Source organism: Salmo salar, chromosome 07 (genome assembly GCF_965601325.2).
Source record: "Salmo salar chromosome 07, fSalSal1, whole genome shotgun sequence".
In the NCBI taxonomy this organism is placed as follows: domain Eukaryota; kingdom Metazoa; phylum Chordata; class Actinopteri; order Salmoniformes; family Salmonidae; genus Salmo; species Salmo salar.
The window spans coordinates 67256844-67277877 of NC_138297.1; the positions used below are offsets into that span (position 1 = coordinate 67256844).

General features: G+C 42.6%; 1 protein-coding gene across 1 annotated transcript in view; it reads right to left on the reverse strand.

The window, feature by feature from the left end:
• LOC106576617 (receptor-type tyrosine-protein phosphatase beta) overlaps positions 1-21034 on the reverse strand; it is a 129318-nt gene that overhangs the window by 18756 nt on the left and 89528 nt on the right. Inside the window, exons 11-15 of the mRNA XM_082977229.1 lie at positions 15649-15792; positions 15095-15371; positions 14763-14869; positions 6430-6535; positions 5791-5871 (exon numbers count right to left, since the gene is read on the reverse strand). Of these exons, the coding sequence (XP_082833355.1) occupies positions 5791-5871; positions 6430-6535; positions 14763-14869; positions 15095-15371; positions 15649-15792 (715 nt within the window). The remainder of the gene's footprint in view (positions 1-5790; positions 5872-6429; positions 6536-14762; positions 14870-15094; positions 15372-15648; positions 15793-21034) is intronic.

A 21034-nucleotide genomic window follows, 5' to 3' on the forward strand; every position in this document is an offset into this window, starting at 1 on the left:
ATACAGAGAAAGAGTTGAATGATGTTATTTTTATAAGTATGGCGATTTACATGGTACATATAAGGACATAGACATTTCATAAGTGTGAAGCCGAAAGAGAGATACAGTTGGAATATTGGTTTTAATCTTGTGATAGAGGAAAGGCAGAACGCTGTTTGAAAAGAGGTAATCGCTGGGCTATGTTTGGCGGGAAAGAAGCGTTTTGTTTTGTGATAAATTCTGGTTATTGATTCGTGGTATTGATTGTTTAGTAACACCAGTGAATTGAACATTGCAAGGAAATATATCAAGTCATTAAGGTGAATTACAGGTGGAGTTAATTTTATATTAACAGGGACGGTGCACATTAAACACAGTTGTGTATAATGGCAGGGTATTCCTAGCAAACAGAATGGGCCGGTTTGCAGACAAACTGAAAGGGTTTTAGGGTTTTAAGCAATCTTGGGTCAAATTGGTTAAATAGTACGTTAAAATATGGGGTTTCATAGATTGAAGTACAGTATTGTATCCAAGGGTAGCGCATGTTCAATTAAGTTTAAAACTAATGATTGGGGGGAGTACAATGGAAGTATAAGCATTTTTAGGTTTTGTTTGTAGTTAACTTTTGGGTTTCTGAATCGGTGTAGTATGAGGAAATGCTGACCAAGTGGTTATTTTATGGAATATGGAGCGCTTAGCTCTTTGGGGAAAAATTCCTAGGGACAGGATATCTTAAAGGGGTAGACACACATGGCATTTTAAAGTTTTATTTTCTGAGTTTTAATTAAACACGTGAAATTCTTTTGATAGGGAATGTTCTGGGAACTTGAGATACGAAATGTAGATAAGGTTATTAGCTTTCATTTGTCTAATGTAGTAAGAAAGAAAAAACGGTTCTGAAAAGGGGTTATGACTTTTTGACCCCACTGGTGACTTTTCCTTTTGTGGTCTGATCAGCCGCAATGAAAAGCCATTGGATGGTGAATTTAAGGTCATTTGGGATACTAACTTTAAGGAAGCTAGGAGAACTGATAATTATGATGGAGTTAAAGTTCTTAGACACAATTGATAATTTGAACCAATGAGAAGACAAAATGACGAAAAGGGTACAATAATTTTTCTTTGGGGAGTAGTTCAGATTAGTCATTTTGATCTGATTATGTTACGTGAATATCGTTTGATAAGTAGGGGTACTTTTTACATTATCTAGATAAGTTTATTTTCCCTTAGGAAGTCAGCTGTGGTTGTATTTAGTGGAAGAGATTTAACACAACAAGACTGTGGAATTAATATAATAGTAATATTATATTTTGTTGATAAAACAGGTTAATAATGGTAGACTTAAGCCAACAGGACAGGAATATATGACATCTGTAGGGAATCCAGGATTATTGAGGGTATCGAGATAAATGTAAGTAGCTATGTAATAAGACCATGAGACATTTAGTACTCCCCTGCACTGCTGAGACCTTGATGGGTTGGAAGTAGAAGGAGGAGAGCATAAACAAGGAAGAGAAGATAAAAGTAACATAGAATTAGATAACGGTTAGTGAGTGGAGACCAGCATAGTTAAATTATAAACAGGTGAGGACAGAAATAACACTGGAGAGACAGAAAAGACATAAGAATAGAAGATAGCAGGATAATTTAGTTAGGTTCATTTAGTTAGGATATTAATACATGGAGAGACTATCGGCTCCATAGGCATGTATTATAGTTTTGATTTTAAGTTATGTTTGGTAAAATTCGCTAGGAAAAGATATGATAATTTAGTTGAAAGAAGTTGTTCAATCTTAAAGAAGATAGGACACTTGATAGAGAAATGCACAGGGTACCTAAGGATGAATGCCCCAGGGAGAATTGGACATGTGGTATATGAAAGGGGGCAATCCTACAAGAGAAGGGCTGACATAAGGATAATTTACTAACCTTACAAAAGACATTGTTAAGAAATGCAGCAAAATTGATACATGGCTTGAGCCATGTATAAATAGGGGGAGTATGGTAGAGCAGGCGATAGAACAGGATAGGATGCTACTAGAACAAAAACATTTTTTGTAGAATGTCCATTCCAACATTTGGAAATGGACTTATTGAACTATTCCGAATTGAGGGGAAGAAGGGGTGTTTAACAGTAACAGATAAGTATAGCAAATGGGTAGAAGTGTTCCCAACTTACTTGGTGGACATGATTATGGTAGCTAGAATATTAGGACAAGATATAATCCCTAGTGTTGATACTGGGATCTATCTCTTTAAATGATGGATGACAGTTTAGCTAATCAGGTAGAGCCTATAGAATGCCAGAGTTAGGGAGAATAGAGACACCAGAACAGGTAGACATAGAAGTTAAAGATATACTAGCAGAGCACATGAGAAGACTGTTTGTTAACCCAACCCGTATGTCCAAGATTTTGTGTTCAACAGGTGACTTACAGGAGAAGGTGATTCACTCAATCCAACCAGGAGACTGGGTGTGGATCCAGTCCCTGAGGAGAAAAGACGGGAAGCAGCCCCGTGGGGAAGGCCCATACCAGGTGCTGTTAAACCATTGCCTTTGTCATTAGAAAAGCTGAGAGAGTCACTTGGGTCCACGTTACCCACTGCAAGGAGGTATGTACACATATGACCACTGCTGATCACACACAGAGTTAGGAGAAGAACCGATACCAACAGGGTCCGGGGGTTACCTCCTTAACGAAGATTCCCTATCCCGACCGTTCATCACTGTGTGTGCTCCTAGAGGTGTGAGTATGGGGTGGTACCAAGCAGAGAGACTAAGGGCAGGAGAGGGTTGACGGTTTTTGGGAAGAGTAGAAACTCTGAGCTGCATCATAGTCTAATCTTTCTGATATATTCAGATCCACCACCTACTGGTACTAAACATAGGTTACCGTTGTCATGGAGAAGAAGTAAAAGATAAACTATATAATACACTGATGAGTGACGTACAGAATAAGGAATCAAAGAAGATCAAGATGTAGACTTTAAGGTAAACATTAAACAATTTCCTGGGGAAGCAGACAACTGTACAGGAATATGGGTTGGCCAGATTGAAGTACTCAGCCAACCCACCTCGGTTCACCTAAATTCCGGATGAATACCAGTGTTATAGATACAAAAATGGCACCGAGAATTAAGATGATTTTAATGGCTGGAAAGGTAATTGTTAATATGACTGACTTAGGTTTGAAAGCACAGGAGAAAATGTGTAACCTCATAGCACCTATAACTGATGAAGGGTGGGCTAGTACCAGCAAAGGACGCATACGACAGAAATTACCACAAAGGGTGGTTAGGAATTGCGCCCTGGGGTTATTGGTCTAACCAGTTCGAGTTAGTCATCAGAGGCCAGTTATAGGAGGCTAAAGTAGGCACAGGAGGAGTTTTGACCAGGATGGGAGTAGCTTTACAAGATGGATGCTATTGGCATCCTCAGGGAAGTTCCAGATGAATACAAAGCTATGAATCAAATATGTGAAGGCTTTAACACTACATTATTTTGGTAGTTGACAATAAATAATAATGTGGATTGAATTAATGACATATTTTAATCAACAGAGATTCATGAATGAAACAGGGGATGCAGTAAAGAGGTTCTCTGACCAATTATCCGCCACCTCCCTCATGACCTGGTAAAATAGACTGACTCTCGATAGGTTACGGGCAAAGAGGATGGTGTAGGTAGAATGATTAGGTTCATTGCTGTACGTACATTTTTGATAACACAGATCATGTTTGGGAAATGGAAAAGTGTTGCAAGAACTGTATTATGGGCTGCTTTCACCTGTATGAGTGTGATTGGGTTGTGTGGTTGTTGTTTGGTCCCGTGTGCAAGAGGTTTAATCACCAGAACTCTAGAGAGATGATAACGGAGCAGATGGTGAGCTACGGACCGAGTCAAAGTTCAGATCAATGAGATGACAAGTACCTACCGCCGAGCAAGGTGGAGGATTCATTCAAATATGAGGAGCACATGTTAGATGAGACCATCTATTGGGATGCATGAATTAGTTTGAATTTGTGTGAAATTTCTGAATCCAATCAAAATAGATGTGTTATAATGTATGTGAAATATCTAGCAAAACGGGTGGATTGTAATGGAAATGATATGATTTTAATCCCTATTGAGACTTGACAAGCTATCTGCTGAGGTGAGACGTGAAGAGGGGGACTCACAACATTTGTCTCTGACTTCCGTTTGTTTGTTTTCACTCCCGCTGTGCCGCAGATTGTTCTTTTTTGTCACGTCTTGCAGACGTGAAGAGGGGGATTTGTAATAAAGATAATCTAACGTTTTACCTAATGATATATAAGGAGGGCATTTGCACAACATGTTTCACAACAGCACACAACAAAATTCCAGAGACATATTGAGCGACCAACTGATACCAATCACGACCACACCCAGAGACAGATGGCTGACTTAAGCCCTAGCCACACGAACTGACCACTGGTGTAAAGAACAACATTCCATGAATATCGCAAGCACCCAGACACGAATTACCAGAAACACACACACACACACACTTAGGTGTGTTGGACTCCGAGGACAAAGGACACTGCCAAGGGCCAATGGGAAGTCGACACCACCTGGAGAGTGGACCGTCCCTCCACTCATCGACCAGTCAGGAGAGCGGACCTACTAGACTCAACGTCAACACACTGTTATTTCATTGTATAAATTGGATGTAGACTATGTTTCGGGGCTCTCTTCTGCTAGTTCCCTATGAGCTAAACGAAGGAGTCCGTGCACGCTTTGCCAAATATCTTTGTCTCATAATAAACTGCCTTACTATAAACTGAATCACCCGGTCCAGCGTCTTGACTTGTCTCCTTCTCAAATAACTAATCATCAACAGTAGCTATGCTAGCTTGGTCATTGGTGAAGGGTAGCTACGATAGCTTGGTCACTGGTGAAGGGTAGCTACGATAGCTTAGTCATTGGTGAAGGGTAGCTACGCTAGCTTGGTCACTGGTGAAGGGTAGCTACGCTAGCTTGGTCATTGGTGAAGGGTAGCTACGCTAGCTTGGTAATTGGTGAAGGGTAGCTATGCTAGCTTGATCACTGGTGAAGGGTAGCTACGATAGCTTGGTCACTGGTGAAGGGTAGCTACGCTAGCTTGGTCATTGGTGAAGGGTAGCTATGCTAGTTTGATCACTGGTGAAGGGTAGCTACGATAGCTTAGTCACTGGTGAAGGGTAGCTACGCTAGCTTGGTCATTGGTGAAGGGTAGCTACGCTAGCTTGGTCATTGGTGAAGGGTAGCTATGCTAGCTTGATCACTGGTGAAGGGTAGCTACGCTAGCTTGGTCACTGGTGAAGGGTAGCTACGCTAGCTTGGTAATTGGTGAAGGGTAGCTATGCTAGCTTGATCACTGGTGAAGGGTAGCTACGCTAGCTTGGTCATTGGTGAAGGGTAGCTACGATAGCTTGGTCACTGGTGAAGGGTAGCTACGCTAGCTTGGTCATTGGTGTAGGGTAGCTATGCTAGCTTGGTCACTGGTGAAGGGTAGCTACGCTAGCTTGGTCATTGGTGTAGGGTAGCTATGCTAGCTTGGTCACTGGTGAAGGGTAGCTACGCTAGCTTGGTCATTGGTGAAGGGTAGCTATGCTAGCTTGATCACTGGTGAAGGGTAGCTACGCTAGCTTGGTCATTGGTGAAGGGTAGCTACGCTAGCTTGGTCACTGGGTCTGATTGGTAAATAGACCTGCATGTTATCCACCTACCAGTGAAACTGAATGTTATGATTGCGGATGATGTCACCAAGGGGAAGCGTATAAAGGGAAAAAGGATTCTGTGTGTCTCACCTTCTGACTCCAACATACATCCCTGATGTAGGCCCCTGCTTCCACATGCTCATCCGTACCACTGGGCTCTCCTGTACTGCCCTGTGTACACACAACCATGCAATCAATTCAACTATAAATCTATATATTTTTTTAACTCAATTTGTAAAAATGTATTAGATTTGCCCGAATGAGTAGCACAATACACACACACACACACACACACACACAGACACACACACACACACACACACACACACACACACACACACACACACACACACACACACACACACACACACACACGTCTGTCCAGCAGCAAATTACTCATTCTTCAGTCATTTATACATAATTCCTAATTACACAATCATTAGCGTGATAAATGATAGGTTCTGGACTCTACAATAAGGTTAGACATCATTGGTAGACTGAGATTGATGATGCTGACCATTAAATCAGTGTGTTGTAGCTCTAATAGCTCAAGACAGATGAAATATACATCTACATGTGAGTTCCAGCGTTATTTTTGTTTGTGTCCCCAAAGGAGTATCAAACTGTGTTAACCCACTGAGCTAAAGCCTAGGCATTATCCCAGAGAGGTAACACAGGTCTTCAGGTCTCAGGCAAGGTTAAACATCCCAGTCCTGGACAGACACTCACACTTTACGGACTCTCTGCCTGTAGACGAGGAGGGAGATGACGGCGATCAACATTCCGATGAGGAACATTCCAGCGCTGATGCCCTCGATGACTCCGCCAAGGGGCTCTGGGAGAGAAAACAATAACACACAAAAATCCATGAATAAAACCCCTTACTGTGACAGTGACTATAGTAATAAACCCCTTACTGTGACAGTGACTATAGTAATAAACCCCTTACTGTGACAGTGACTATAGTAATAAACCCCTTACTGTGACAGTGACTATAGTAGTAAAACCCCTTACTGTGACAGTGACTATAGTAATAAAACCCCTTACTGTGACAGTGACTATAGTAACAAAACCCCTTACTGTGACAGTGACTATAGTAATAAACCCCTTACTGTGACAGTGACTATAGTAATAAACCCCTTACTGTGACAGTGACTATAGTAGTAAAACCCCTTACTGTGACAGTGACTATAGTAATAAACCCCTTACTGTGACAGTGACTATAGTAATAAACCCCTTACTGTGACAGTGACTATAGTAGTAAAACCCCTTACTGTGACAGTGACTATAGTAATAAACCCCTTACTGTGACAGTGACTATAGTAATAAAACCCCTTACTGTGACAGTGACTATAGTAATAAACCCTTACTGTACATGTTAGTTCCCATGTGACAGGACTATAGTAATAAACCCCTTACTGTGACAGTGACTATAGTAATAAACCCCTTACTGTGACAGTGACTATAGTAGTAAAACCCCTTACTGTGACAGTGACTATAGTAATAAAACCCCTTACTGTGACAGTGACTATAGTAGTAAAACCCCTTACTGTGACAGTGACTATAGTAATAAACCCCTTACTGTGACAGTGACTATAGTAATAAACCCCTTACTGTGACAGTGACTATAGTAATAAAACCCCTTACTGTGACAGTGACTATAGTAATAAACCCCTTACTGTGACAGTGACTATAGTAAGTAAAACCCCTTACTGTGACAGTGACTATAGTAATAAACCCCTTACTGTAACAGTGACTATAGTAATAAAACCCCTTACTGTGACTACTAGTAGTAAAACCCCTTACTGTGACAGTGACTATAGTAATAAACCCCTTACTGTGACAGTGACTATAGTAGTAAAACCCCTTACTGTGACAGTGACTATAGTAATAAAACCCCTTACTGTGACAGTGACTACAGTAATAAACCCCTTACTGTGACAGTGACTATAGTAATAAAACCCCTTACTGTGACAGTGACTATAGTAGTAAAACCCCTTACTGTGACAGTGACTATAGTAATAAACCCCTTACTGTGACAGTGACTATAGTAATAAACCCCTTACTGTGACAGTGACTATAGTAATAAAACCCCTTACTGTGACAGTGACTATAGTAATAAACCCCTTACTGTGACAGTGACTATAGTAGTAAAACCCCTTACTGTGACAGTGACTATAGTAATAAAACCCCTTACTGTGACAGTGACTATAGTAGTAAAACCCCTTACTGTGACAGTGAGCTATAGTAATAAACCCCTTACTGTGACAGTGACTATAGTAATAAACCCCTTACTGTGACAGTGACTATAGTAGTAAAACCCCTTACTGTGACAGTGACTATAGTAATAAACCCCTTACTGTGACAGTGACTATAGTAATAAAACCCCTTACTGTGACAGTGACTATAGTAGTAAAACCCCTTACTGTGACAGTGACTATAGTAATAGTAGTATACCCCTTACTGTGACAGTGACTATAGTAATAAACCCCTTACTGTGACAGTGACTAGTAGTAATAAACCCCTTACTGTGACAGTGACTATAGTAATAAACCTTATGTGACTATAGTAGTAATACCCCTTACTGTGACAGTGACTATAGTAATAAAACCCCTTACTGTGACAGTGACTATAGTAATAAACCCCTTACTGTGACAGTGACTATAGTAGCAAAACCCCTTACTGTGACAGTGACTATAGTAATAAAACCCCTTACTGTGACAGTGACTATAGTAGTAAAACCCCTTACTGTGACAGTGACTATAGTAATAAACCCCTTACTGTGACAGTGACTATAGTAGTAAAACCTCTTACAGTGACAGTGACTATAGTAATAAACCCCTTACTGTGACAGTGACTATAGTAATAAACCCCTTACTGTGACTATAGTAGTAAAACCCCTTACTGTGACAGTGACTATAGTAATAAACCCCTTACTGTGACAGTGACTATAGTAATAAAACCCCTTACTGTGACAGTGCCTATAGTAATAAACCCCTTACTGTGACAGTGACTATAGTAGTAAAACCCCTTACTGTGACAGTGACTATAGTAATAAAACCCCTTACTGTGACAGTGACTATAGTAATAAAACCCCTTACTGTGACAGTGACTATAGTAGTAAAACCCCTTACTGTGACAGTGACTTTAGTAATAAACCCCTTACTGTGACAGTGACTATAGTAATAAACCCCTTACTGTGACAGTGACTATACTAATAAAACCCCTTACTGTGACAGTGACTATAGTAATAAACCCCTTACTGTGACTATAGTAGTAAAACCCCTTACTGTGACAGTGACTATAGTAATAAACCCCTTACTGTAACAGTGACTATAGTAATAAAACCCCTTACTGTGACTATAGTAATAAACCCCTTACTGTAACAGTGACTATAGTAGTAACACCCCTTACTGTGACAGTGACTATAGTAGTAAAACCCCTTACTGTGACTATAGTAATAAACCCCTTACTGTGACAGTGACTATAGTAGTAAAACCCCTTACTGTGACTATAGTAATAAAACCCCTTACTGTGACAGTGACTATAGTAGTAAAACCCCTTACTGTGACCGTGACTATAGTAATAAACCCCTTACTGTGACAGTGACTATAGTAGTAAAACCCCTTACTGTGACAGTAACTATAGTAATAAACCCCTTACTGTGACAGTGACTATAGTAATAAAACCCCTTACCGTGCGTGACAGTGACCCCTACGTGACGTAGTATAAACCCCTTACTGTGACAGTGACTATAGTAATAAACCCCTTACTGGACAGTGACTATAGTAGTAAAACCCCTTACTGTGACAGTGACTATAGTAATAAACCCCTTACTGTGACAGTGACTATAGTAGTAAAACCCCTTACTGTGACAGTGACTATAGTAATAAACCCCTTACTGTGACAGTGACTATAGTAATAAACCCCTTACTGTGACAGTGACTATAGTAATAAAACCCCTTACTGTGACAGTGACTATAGTAATAAACCCCTTACTGTGACAGTGACTATAGTAGTAAAACCCCTTACTGTGACAGTGACTATAGTAATAAAACCCCTTACTGTGACAGTGACTATAGTAATAAACCCCTTACTGTGACAGTGACTATAGTAATAAAACCCCTTACTGTGACAGTGACTATAGTAATAAAACCCCTTACTGTGACAGTGACTATAGTAATAAACCCCTTACTGTGACAGTGACTATAGTAGTAAAACCCCTTACTGTGACAGTGACTATAGTAATAAAACCCCTTACTGTGACAGTGACTATAGTAATAAACCCCTTACTGTGACAGTGACTATAGTAATAAAACCCCTTACTGTGACAGTGACTATAGTAGTAAAACCCCTTACTGTGACAGTGACTATAGTAATAAAACCCCTTACTGTGACAGTGACTATAGTAATAAAACTCCTTACTGTGACAGTGACTATAGTAATAAACCCCTTACTGTAACAGTGACTATAGTAATAAAACCCCTTACTGTGACTATAGTAATAAACCCCTTACTGTAACAGTGACTATAGTAGTAAAACCCCTTACTGTGACAGTGACTATAGTAGTAAAACCCCTTACTGTGACAGTGACTATAGTAATAAAACCCCTTACTGTGACTATAGTAATAAACCCCTTACTGTGACAGTGACTATAGTAATAAAACCCCTTACTGTGACAGTGACTATAGTAATAAACCCCTTACTGTAACAGTGACTATAGTAATAAAACCCCTTACTGTGACTATAGTAATAAACCCCTTACTGTAACAGTGACTATAGTAGTAAAACCCCTTACTGTGACAGTGACTATAGTAGTAAAACCCCTTACTGTGACAGTGACTATAGTAATAAACCCCTTACTGTGACAGTGACTATAGTAATAAAACCCCTTACTGTGACAGTGACTATAGTAATAAACCCCTTACTGTGACAGTGACTATAGTAATAAACCCCTTACTGTGACAGTGACTATAGTAATAAACCCTTTACTGTGACAGTGACTATAGTAATAAACCCCTTACTGTGACAGTGACTATAGTAGTAAAACCCCTTACTGTGACAGTGACTATAGTAATAAACCCCTTACTGTGACAGTGACTATAGTAATAAACCCCTTACTGTGACAGTGACTATAGTAATAAACCCCTTACTGTGACAGTGACTATAGTAGTAAAACCCCTTACTGTGACAGTGACTATAGTAACAAACCCCTTACTGTGACAGTGACTATAGTAATAAACCCCTTACTGTGACAGTGACTATAGTAATAAAACCCCTTACTGTGACAGTGACTATAGTAATAAAACCCTTACTGTGACAGTGACTATAGTAATAAACCCCTTACTGTACAGTGACTATAGTAATAAAACCCCTTACGTGACTATAGTAATAAACCCCTTACTGTACAGTGACTATAGTAGTAAAACCCCTTACTGTGACAGTGACTATAGTAAAAACCCCTGTGACTATAGTAATAAACCCCTTACTGTGACAGTGACTATAGTAATAAAACCCCTTACTGTGACAGTGACTATAGTAATAAAACCCCTTACTGTGACAGTGACTATAGTAATAAACCCCTTACTTGTGACAGTGACTATAGTAATAAAACCCCTTACTGTGACAGTGACTATAGTAATAAACCCCTTACTGTGACAGTGACTATAGTAATAAAACCCCTTACTGTGACAGTGACTATAGTAATAAACCCCTTACTGTGACAGTGACTACAGTAATAAACCCCTTACTGTGACAGTGACTATAGTAATAAACCCCTTACTGTGACAGTGACTATAGTAGTAAAACCCCTTACTGTGACAGTGACTATAGTAATAAACCCCTTACTGTGACAGTGACTATAGTAATAAACCCCTTACTGTGACAGTGACTATAGTAATAAAACCCCTTACTGTGACAGTGACTATAGTAATAAAACCCCTTACTGTGACAGTGACTATAGTAATAAAACCCCTTACTGTGACAGTACAGTGACTATAGTAATAAACCCCTTACTGTGACTATAGTAATAAACCCCTTACTGTGACATGTAGTAAAACCCCTTACTGTGACAGTGACTATAGTAAAACCCCTTACTGTGACAGTGACTATAGTAATAAACCCCTTACTGTGACAGTGACTATAGTAATAAAACCCCTTACTGTGACAGTGACTATAGTAGTAAAACCCCTTACTGTGACAGTGACTATAGTAAAAACCCCTTACTGTGACAGTGACTATAGTAATAAACCCCTTACTGTGACAGTGACTATAGTAATAAACCCCTTACTGTGACAGTGACTATAGTAATAAAACCCCTTACTGTGACAGTGACTATAGTAATAAACCCCTTACTGTGACAGTGACTATAGTATAAACCCCTTACTGTGACAGTGACTATAGTAATAAACCCCTTACTGTGACAGTGACTATAGTAATAAAACCCCTTACTGTGACAGTGACTATAGTAGTAAAACCCCTTACTGTGACAGTGACTATAGTAATAAACCCCTTACTGTGACAGTGACTATAGTAATAAACCCCTTACTGTGACAGTGACTATAGTAATAAACCCCTTACTGTGACAGTGACTATAGTAATAAACCCCTTACTGTGACAGTGACTATAGTAATAAACCCCTTACTGTGACAGTGACTATAGTAATAAACCCCTTACTGTGACAGTGACTATAGTAGTAAAACCCCTTACTGTGACAGTGACTATAGTAATAAACCCCTTACTGTGACAGTGAATATAGTAATAAACCCCTTACTGTGACTACTAGTTAGTGTCCTCTATCAAAACTTTTGCATCCCTTCCCCAATCTTTTATTTGAATCAGGGGAGCAGAGTGAGTTGTTTTAATTTTCTCCATGTTACTGGTTCTATATGTGATGGATCAATGTTTAAGACAGAGCAGAGGTGAGTGAGAAATAGGAACCATTTGAGCAGGAGATTAAAGCACTATATTCTCAGATAGCACTGCAGGGTTTAATGTCTAAATCAGTGGATGAGAGTACTTGCACACAACACAATCTCACTGCTGTAATAGGTGGCTGTTACTGCCAGTGTACAGTGTTTTCTGAAAGTATTCAGACCCCTTGACTTTTTTCCACACTTTGTGACGTTACAGCCTTATTCTAAAATGTATAAAACATTTGTTTCCATCATCAATCTACACACAATACCCCATAATGACGAAGCAAAAACAGGTTTTTAGAAATGTTGGCAAATTTATAAAAAAATAAAAACAGAAATACCTTATTTACATAAGTATTCAGACACTTTGCTATTAAACTCGAAATTGAGCTCAGGTGCATCCTGTTCCCATTGATCATCCTTGAGATATATCTGGAACTTGATTGGAGTCCACCTGGTGTAAATTCAAATGATTGGACATGATTTGGAAAGGCACACACCTCTCTATATAAGGTCCCACAGTTGACAGTGCATATCAGAGCAAAAACCAAGCCATGAGGTCAAAGGAATTGTCTGTAGAGCTTCGAGACAGGATTGTGTTGAGGCACAGATCTGGGGAAGGGTACCAACATATTTCTGCAGCATTGAAGGTCCCCAAGAACACAGTGGCCTCCACCATTCTTAAATGGAAGACGTTTGGAATCACCAAGACTCTTCCTAGAGGTTGTCGCCTGGCCACTGAGCAATCGGGGGAAAGGGGCCTTGGTCAGGGAGATGACCAAGAACCCTATGGTCACTCTGACAGAGCTCCAGAGTTCATCTGTGGAGATGGGAGAACCTTCCAGAAGGACAACCATCCCTGCAGCACTCCACCAATCAGGCCTTTATGGTAGAGTGGCCAGACGGAAGCCCCTCCTCAGCAAAAGGCACATGACATCCTGCTTGGAGTTTGCCAAAAGGCACCTAAAGACTCTCAGACCATGAGAAACAAGATTCTCTGCTGATGAAACCAAAATTGAACTATTTGGCCTGAAAGCCAAGCTTCACGTCTGGAGGAAACCTGCCACCATCCTTACGGTGAAACATGGTGGTGGCAGCATGTGTAGAGATATTTTTCAGCAGCAGGAACTGGGAGACTAGTCAGGATCGAGGGAAAGATGAACGGAGCAAAGTGCAGAGAGATCCTTAATAAAAACCTGCTCCAAAGCGCTCAGGACCTCAGACTGGGGCGAAGGTTCACCTTCCAACAACGACGCTAAGCACAAAGCCAAGACAACGCAGGAGTCTCTGAATGTCCTTGTGTGGCACAGCCAGAGCCCGGACCTGAAAATAGATGTGCAGCGACACTCTCCATCCAACCTGACAGAGCTTAAGAGGATCTGCAGAGAAGAATGGGAGACACTCCCCAAATACAGGTGTGCTAATCTTGTAGCGTCATACCCCAGAAGACTCGAGGCTGTAATCGCTGCCAAAGGTGCTTCAACAAAGTACTGAGTAAAGGGTCTGAATACTTATTTAAATGTAATATTTCTGGAAAAAAATCGATTTCATCCATTTTAGAATAAGGCTGTAACGTAACAAAATGTGGAAAAAGTCAAGGGCTCTGAATACTTTCCGAATGCATTGTATTTTGAGTCATGGATGAGCTAAAGTACATGGGCAGCATTTAATCAGTGCACCTGCATGTAAGTTTAGAACAGGTTGGAAAGGTCAGAGATTTGTTTTATTATACAGATTGTCTTGTTAAGATTTTTATTTTTTTATCAGACAACAAGAAGAGAGAGAGAGAGAGAGAGAGAGAGAGAGAGAGGAGAGAGAGAGAGAATGGAGGGGGGTGGTGAGAGAGGATGAGAGAGAGAAAGAAAGAGAGCGAGAGAGAGAAGATAGAGAGAGAGAGATTAGAGGATGAGGGTCAGCGGTAGAGGGGTATATAGTGTGGCTTGACCTGCTTGTGTCCTGATGGGTGGAGACAGGAAGTGTCAGAGTAATGGAGAGAAAGGGATGGAGAGGAGAATGAGAGGGCCAGGACCAGAGGTAAAGCTCACCTGCTTGTGTCCTGATGGGTAGAGACAGGAAGTGTCAGAGTAATGGAGAGAAAGGGAAGGAGAGGAGAATGAGAGGGCCAGGATCAGAGGTAAAGCTCACCTGCTTGTGTCCTGATGGGTGGAGACAGGAAGGTGTCCCTGTAGAGAGGTTGGAGGAACTCTCTGTGGTCATCATCAAACAGCTGAGTGAAGGCACGGACACTTATTCTGCACAGAGAACAGAGAACAGCCATTAACTCCATTACTATCAATTTACATCAGATTATTTCCCTGCTGAGCATAAATGGCTATAATATACTGCTTTCTTTTGCCCTCTTAGACAAGGTCAAGGGTTAGTATGGCCTGTAAGACTTGATGAGGATGGTCATTTTTTTTAAGTAATTCAAACCTAGGTAAAGTATTTGATTTGTGTGGGGCCATATTATTGTTTACCTGTAGGCAGTCTTAGGCTTGAGAGGACCATCACAGAAGTGGTAGAGATCACTGTTGTGATCGTTATCATGATCCTCCTCTGAATCACAAGGCCCTCCCAGGCGATCCAGCCCCGCCCCCAGGTTGACCTCAAACACCTGCCCAGCTCCCATTCCCTGTTCCTGGGCACAGCCACTGGGAAAGTAGCCTGTCTGGTAGGCCCGCACGGAGCTGTTGGTTCTGTAGTCCTGGAAGGAAGGTAGAGGGTGGAGCTGCTCTGTCTGCAGGACTTCATTGTCTGTGACGGGTACAAGAGTGAATAATAAAGTTGGATGGATTCAAAAGTGTACTAAATCCCCTTCAGCTCTCCTTTTAAAGCTCTCTTTCACTCCCTCATCAATTATATTTAGACGTTTTTCAAATTCAAATGTTCAAATGTATTTCATTTCATCAGAATCATTATCAGACATATCCAACATTATGTTAAAGTAAAAAAGGAAATTGTGTAGAAAATAAATTGAGCCGTATTGAGAAAGGACAATCGTATGAAGCTGTAAATAAAGAGGAAGCTTTACCATTGGACTCAGCCACGATGACAGTGAAGAACCTGACGGCTCCGTTGACGTCACTGAACCAGCTGCAGTTGAACTTGAACAAAATGGTGGAGGGGGTGATGCGTACCGCCCTCTCATTGACCCGTATTGTGGTAGGGGGCGGGCCTAAAGGGGGAAAACAGACAGGCGATTGGTTCAAGGGGTGTGTCTGTCAAATAATCCAGACTTTGATTGGCTGAATCAGATGTGTAAGAGTAGGGCTGGAACTAAAGCCTGCACACCCAGTATCTCTGCAGGGGAGGGTTGGCCATCCTTGTTCTAGAAATATGCTGCCATGTGTCTCCTCTTGTATCATATATGTCGTATCATATCGATTACATATCAAAACTGCTAACTCAATTTCCCCTGCTATGGGACAAATAATGATTGACTTGACAATAGGCCCCTGTTAGACCCAGAATCACACTCCTACTGCTTTTCCAGCATTTGTATGTATGCCACTGTATCTCTATATCAGGACCAGCTCAGACAAGGTGATATTGTATTGTTTCTTTGGTTGATTAGCAGTGAGACAGATTGTAATTGGATTGGTCCCATTTCTTCCCATCCACTACATGTGGTCTCTGGATTCTCTGGACAACCAGGTCCTCTTTAAGTCTCACCTGATAGGGTCTCTCTCTCTCTCTCTCTCTCTCTCTCTCTCTCTCTCTCTCTCTCTCTCTCTCTCTCTCTCTCTCTCTCTCTCTCTCTCTGTTTGTATCTGCTCGTCTCGTTGTACAGTTAGACAGTGAAACAGCAGGGCTCTTGACAGAAATGTGAAAGCTCATTGCCTCCTTATAAACCACGCTGTGAATGGCACTAGTAAATCTGTCCACTTACATAGAGGAGGGAGAGAGACAGAGAGAGCGAAAGACACAGAGAGAGGGAGAGATAGAGGTAGAGAGAGGGAGAGATAGAGGAAGAAAGGAGAGAGATAGAGGTAGAGAGAGGGAGAGATAGAGGTAGAGAGGAGAGAGATAGAGGAGAGGAGAAAGAGATCGAGAGAGAGCGAGAGAGAGGGAGGTGGAGGAGAGTAGAGAGCGAGAGAGAGAGAGGTGGAGGAGAGTAGAGAGTGAGAAAAAGAGAGAGGTGGAGGAGTGTAGAGAGAGTGAGAAAGAGAGAGAGGTGGAGGAGAGTAGAGAGCGAGAGAGAGAGAGAGAGAGAGAGAGAGAGAGGTGGAGGAGTGTAGAGAGAGGGAGAGAGAGAGGAGGAGGAGTGTAGAGAGAGAGAGGTGGAGGAGAGTAGAGAGAGTGAGAGAGAGAGAGGTGGAGGAGAGTAGAGAGAGGGAGAGAGAGAGAGGTGGAGGAGTGTAGAGAGAGGGAGAGAGAGAGAGATGGAGGAGAGTAGATAGAGAGCGAGAGAGAGAGAGGTGGAGGAGTGTAGAGAGAGTGAGAAAGAGAGAGAGGTGGAGGAGAGTTGAGAGAGAGGTGGAGGAGAGTAGAGAGCGAGAGAGAGAGAGGTGGAGGAGAGTAGAAAGAGAGAGGTGGAGGAGAGTTGAGAGAGAGAGGTGGAGGAGAGTAGAGAGCGAGAGAGAGAGAGAGAGGTGGAGGAGAGTAGAGAGAGGGAGAGAGAGAGGTGGAGGAGAGTAGAGAGAGTGAGAGAGAGGTGGAGGAGTGTAGAGAGAGAGCGAGAGAGAGAGAGAGTGAGAAAGATAGAGGTGGAGGAGAGTAGAGAGAGGGAGAGAGAGAAAGAGAGGTGGAGGAGAGTAGAGAGAGAGGTGGAGCAGAGTAGAGAGAGGGAGAAAGAGAGAGTGAAAGAGAGAACACCATGCCTGGTCCCATCCATTGAGGCCATCTGGAGGATGTATTAGTTAATATGGCACCGTCTCCACTGATCTAATTATGTTCTGTTGGTTATGATGATGTCGTCCTCCCTACCTCCCTCCTTCCCTCCCTCCGGAAAAGAGAAACAACACAAATCTCTGGCATTTCCATCCCCCTAGGGGAGGCAGAGGGTGAGGAGGGGAGAGGATTTGAGTTGGCCTAGCAGCCTATTTCTCTAAATCTCTCTCTCTATCTCTCTTTTCTGCTCTCATTCCTCTCATCACCCCCCTCTGTGTCATCTCCATCATTCTCTCCCTCCCTCCCTCACCCTCTCCCACTCTCTCTCTCTCTTTGCTGCTCTCCCAGGTGTTCTGAGCTTTTTGAGGATATCAGTATTTAAATGTGTTCCTGAGGCTGTAGCTTCCGTAGGGGGGCAGCACAGCCACAGTTAGGCTGGTTAGCACCCGCTAACAGGGATGTCTTGCTTCCACAATGCTCCCCTATACACGTCACCCTGCTCCTGTCCACTTTAGATGACATCAGATGCCTTCCTACCTCCTGTCTACTTCCTACTAGTGTTCTAATCAGTCTCAGGGGCTGCGTCTGGAATAGACCAGAGCCCTATTCCCTATATAGTGCACTACTTTAGACCAGAGCCCCTTTCCCTATATAGTGCACTACTTTAGACCAGAGCCCTATCCCCTATACAGTACACTACTGTTGACCAGAGCCCTATTCCCTATATAGTGCACTACTTCTGACCAGAGCCCTATTCCCTATATAGTCCAGAGCCCTATGGGCCTTATAGTGAATAGGGGGGGCCTTTCGGGATTCACCTAAAGTCTTCTAGAGGGGCCTTTGGTGCAGTTGTATGAGCAATGACAGACTTCAGGAACCGTTCTAGCTACTATAGCCTTCCTCTCTCATCTGATAATGGCATTGTCACTTTGGCAGCTGATATTGACCACTTGGTAGCCTGCACTTAGCCACTCCAGAGGGCAAATCTTTGGCATTATCCTGAGTCAAGCTGAAGACAGACAGCTGATGGTGGCCAAGTGATTTCCTATACAAACTAGCAGCCAGAGAGAGAGAGAGAGAGAGAGAGGAGAGAGAGAGAGAGAGAGAGAGAGAGAGAGAGAGAGAGAGAGAGAGAGAGAGAGCGAAATTGTCAGGAACATGTACAGGATGCTACCCTCTACAATATAACCTTCACTCCAAACCAAAACTCAAAACCTACAACCTGACTTTGGACTGAATTACGGAATCACCTGGAAGGCTTACTACCAAAGACTATTATTCCAACGCGGCACAGCAAATGCTCTGGAAAACAACAGAAACCTGAAAACACCATTCAACCTGGAACTGAGTGAGTCATGTTTAGTCTGAAGCTATATTTTATTTCCACAAGCCAAGAAGAAAAATACATGACATTACTTTATAAGGACTGAATGCTGAGTTAAGGCTGCCAAGCTTGATACAACTTCAATTAGCACTGACGTGTCAAGTGAGAGGTGTCAAAGCCCTTTAGCTCAACAATGGCAGGAGAGTCAAACAGTCTACTCCAACCAAATGGAGAGGCCTTAGAAGCTGCCTCCTGCTGTTCAGAGGTAATTAAATACAGAACCCTGTGTATGTAAAGAATGACAAGGCAAGAAGTGCACTACTTAGTGTGGCAGGTAGGCTAGTGGTTAGAGCGTTGGACTTGTAACCGCAAGGTTGCAAGATCGAATCCCCGACCTGACAAGGTAAAAATCTGTCGTTCTGCCCCTGAACAAGGCAGTTAACCCACTGTTCCTAGGCTGTCATTGAAATAAGAATTTGTTCTTAACTGACTTGCCTCGTTAAATAAAGGTAAAAAGAAAAGATCACAAAATGAAGCTCCTTATGGAAAATCAAGAGACACTTTTTGCTGACTATTATAAAAATGGGAACATCAGCAACCTCATCATCCACACAAACCATCCCCTGACACAGTGCTATATTAACCAGACCATCCCCTGGCACAGTGCTATATTAACCAGCCCATCCCCTGGCATGGCACAGTGCTATATTAACCAGACCATCCCCTGGCACAGTGCTATATTAACCAGACCATCCCCTGGCACAGTGCTATATTAACCAGACCATCCCCTGACACAGTGCTATATTAACCAGACCATCCCCTGGCACAGTGCTATATTAACCAGACCATCCCCTGACACAGTGCTATATTAACCAGACCATCCCCTGACACAGTGCTATATTAACCAGACCATCCCCTGGCACAGTGCTATATTAACCAGACCATCCCCTGGCATGACACAGTGCTATATTAACCAGACCATCCCCTGGCATGGCACAGTGCTATATTAACCAGACCATCCCCTGGCACAGTGCTATATTAACCAGACCATCCCCTGGCACAGTGCAATATTAACCAGACCATCCCCTGGCACAGTGCTATATTAACCAGACCATCCCCTGGCATGGCACAGTGCTATATTAACCAGACCATCCCCTGGCATGGCACAGTGCTATATTAACCAGACCATCCCCTGGCATGGCACAGTGCTATATTAACCAGACCATCCCCTGGCATGGCACAGTGCTATATTAACCAGACCATCCCCTGGCACAGTGCTATATTAACCAGACCATCCCCTGGCACAGTGCTATATTAACCAGACCATCCCCTGGCATGGCACAGTGCTATATTAACCAGACCATCCCCTGGCACAGTGCTATATTAACCAGACCATCCTCTGGCACAGTGCTATATTAACCAGACCATCCCCTGGCACAGTGCTATATTAACCAGACCATCCTCTGGCACAGTGCTATATTAACCAGACCATCCCCTGGCACAGTGCTATATTAACCAGCCCATCCCCTGGCATGGCACAGTGCTATATTAACCAGACCATCCCCTGGCATGGCACAGTGCTATATTAACCAGACCATCCCCTGGCATGGCACAGTGCTATATTAACCAGACCATCCCCTGGCATGGCACAGTGCTATATTAACCAGACCATCCCCTGGCACAGTGCTATATTAACCAGACCATCCCCTGGCATGGCACAGTGCTATATTAACCAGCCCATCCCCTGGCATGGCACAGTGCTATATTAACCAGACCATCCCCTGGCACAGTGCTATATTAACCAGACCATCCCATGGCACAGTGCTATATTAACCAGACCATCCTCTGGCACAGTGCTATATTAACCAGACCATCCCCTGGCATGGCACAGTGCTATATTAACCAGCCCATCCCCTGGCATGGCACAGTGCTATATTAACCAGACCATCCCCTGGCACAGTGCTATATTAACCAGACCATCCCCTGGCACAGTGCTATATTAACCAGACCATCCCCTGGCACAGTGCTATATTAACCAGACCATCCCATGGCACAGTGCTATATTAACCAGACCATCCTCTGGCACAGTGCTATATTAACCAGACCATCCCCTGGCATGGCACAGTGCTATATTAACCAGCCCATCCCCTGGCATGGCACAGTGCTATATTAACCAGACCATCCCCTGGCACAGTGCTATAATAACCAGACCATCCCCTGGCACAGTGCTATATTAACCAGACCATCCCCTGGCACAGTGCTA